Source organism: Propithecus coquereli, unplaced genomic scaffold, assembly GCF_000956105.1.
Source record: "Propithecus coquereli isolate 6110/MARCELLA unplaced genomic scaffold, Pcoq_1.0 Scaffold7, whole genome shotgun sequence".
Lineage (NCBI taxonomy): Eukaryota > Metazoa > Chordata > Mammalia > Primates > Indriidae > Propithecus > Propithecus coquereli.
The window spans coordinates 20767126-20769053 of NW_012153062.1; the positions used below are offsets into that span (position 1 = coordinate 20767126).

The window sequence follows — 1928 nt, forward strand, 5'->3', positions numbered from 1 at the left end:
CAACACAGTGAGACTCTGTCTCAAAAAAAAAAAAATTAGTTTGGCATGGTGGCACACACCTGTAGCACTTGTAGTCTTAGCTAACTCAGGAGCCTGAGGCAGGATGATCACTTGAGCCCAGGACCGAGGCTGTAGTGAGCTGAGATTGAGCCACTGTACTCCAGCCTGTGTGACAAAGCTAGACCTCATTTCTAAAAATAGATACATAGATAGATAGTAAATCATAGCTATTAATTGGTGATTGTTTAGGCCAACTCATCTCTAAATTTCTGGCTTACAAATATCAGTTGGGAGAAATAGTCACAATAATTTTATCATGGAAAGAAAGCTTTATTTCTGTTCTTTCTTCTTATCTTTCTTTCCCTCTCCTTAGGCTGGTAATCCCGGTGGACCTGGACCTGGTGGTCGAGGAAGAGGTAGAGGTCAAGGCAACTGGAACATGGGACCACCTGGTGGACTACAGGAATTTAATTTCATTGTGCCAACTGGGAAAACTGGATTAATAATAGGAAAAGGCAATGTATTTTAAATTATCTTAATGTTTAACACATAAAAAGAGCAGGATATGAATCTCATTGACTTTTAGAGAAAGAGGACCAATAGTTAATTATTAGTGTAAGAAACTTCCTTTGACCCAAAAACTAGTTTGTTTTTCTTTGTTCATTTTGCTTTTTCCTTCATATTCATTAAAATTTAAATGTGTTGGTTTATCTTTACATTGCTTTTTTTCTTCTTAAACAAGAGTAAAAGCAAGATTTATGTTGCTTTTAAAAGCAATTTATTTAAAGCAAATATTTTGATAAGTTATAATCCACATTAAGATTGTATTTAAGCATACTAAGTCAACAAATGTATTTTTAAGAAAAACATGAAATATTTTGTATAATTTGACTTAAAGTGTAGAATATTAAATGGAAAATCCTAATAGAATATTGTTAAATAGGATACTGGCCAAAATTATTTTTTTAGTGGCACATTTATTTATTCACTTATTTATTTTATTTTTATTTTTTTAGAGAGAGGGTCTTCCTCTGTCATGACCAGGGTGGAATGCAGTGGCATCACCATAGTTCACTGCAACCTCAAACTCCTGGGCTCAAGGGATCCTCCCATTTCAGCCTCCTAAGTAGCTAGGACTATAGGCGTGCAATACTATGCCCGGCTAATTTTTTTTTCTTTTTTGTAGAGATGGGGTCTTGCTATGTTGCCCAGGCTGGTCTCGAACTCCTGGGCTCAAGCAATCCTCCTGCCTCGGCCTCCCAAAGTGCTGGGATTACAGGCATGAGCCACTGCACTCAGCCAGTGGCCTCTTTAATTGTGACCATTTTCTTCTGGATAGCTTCTCTTACATCCTTGGAGCCTTTAGAGAAATTACTGTCTTTTGGTTTTAGGAGGTGAAACCATAAAAAGCATAAGCCAACAGTCTGGTGCAAGAATAGAACTTCAGAGAAATCCTCCACCTAATGCAGATCCTAATATGAAGTTATTTACAATTCGTGGCACTCCACAGCAAATAGACTATGCTCGGCAACTTATAGAAGAAAAGATTGGTGTGAGTATGCTTTAGACTTTTTTAATTTATAGTGTAGACCCTATTAAATAACACATTAATTCAGGTATACCACAGGAAAATGTACAATATTTAGTCTGCATTATAGTTTTTGTTACATAATAGATACAGAAAACATGAAAAAGATTTTCCAGCTATAAAAATAACCTAATTAAATATGCAGTTACAGATTTTCAGAACTACCTTATATTTGGGTGTGAGTAGATAAAAGAGGGTAGCATTACCTGCAGGCTTGATATTAGTATTGGTGGAAGGTTGTGAAGCATAGTTGAAGGAGATAGTTATGGAAATTCATTATATATTAAGGTCTTAAATGCAACCATGGGGAAGCAAAAAAGATGAATTAGATGTGGACTGG

General features: G+C 35.9%; 1 protein-coding gene across 1 annotated transcript in view; it reads left to right on the forward strand.

Annotated features, from left to right (window-relative positions):
• The window catches only part of FUBP1 (far upstream element (FUSE) binding protein 1), a 32742-nt gene that overhangs the window by 15657 nt on the left and 15157 nt on the right, over positions 1 to 1928 (forward strand). The window contains exons 13-14 of the mRNA XM_012661117.1: positions 374 to 515; positions 1392 to 1552. Of these exons, the coding sequence (XP_012516571.1) occupies positions 374 to 515; positions 1392 to 1552 (303 nt within the window). The remainder of the gene's footprint in view (positions 1 to 373; positions 516 to 1391; positions 1553 to 1928) is intronic.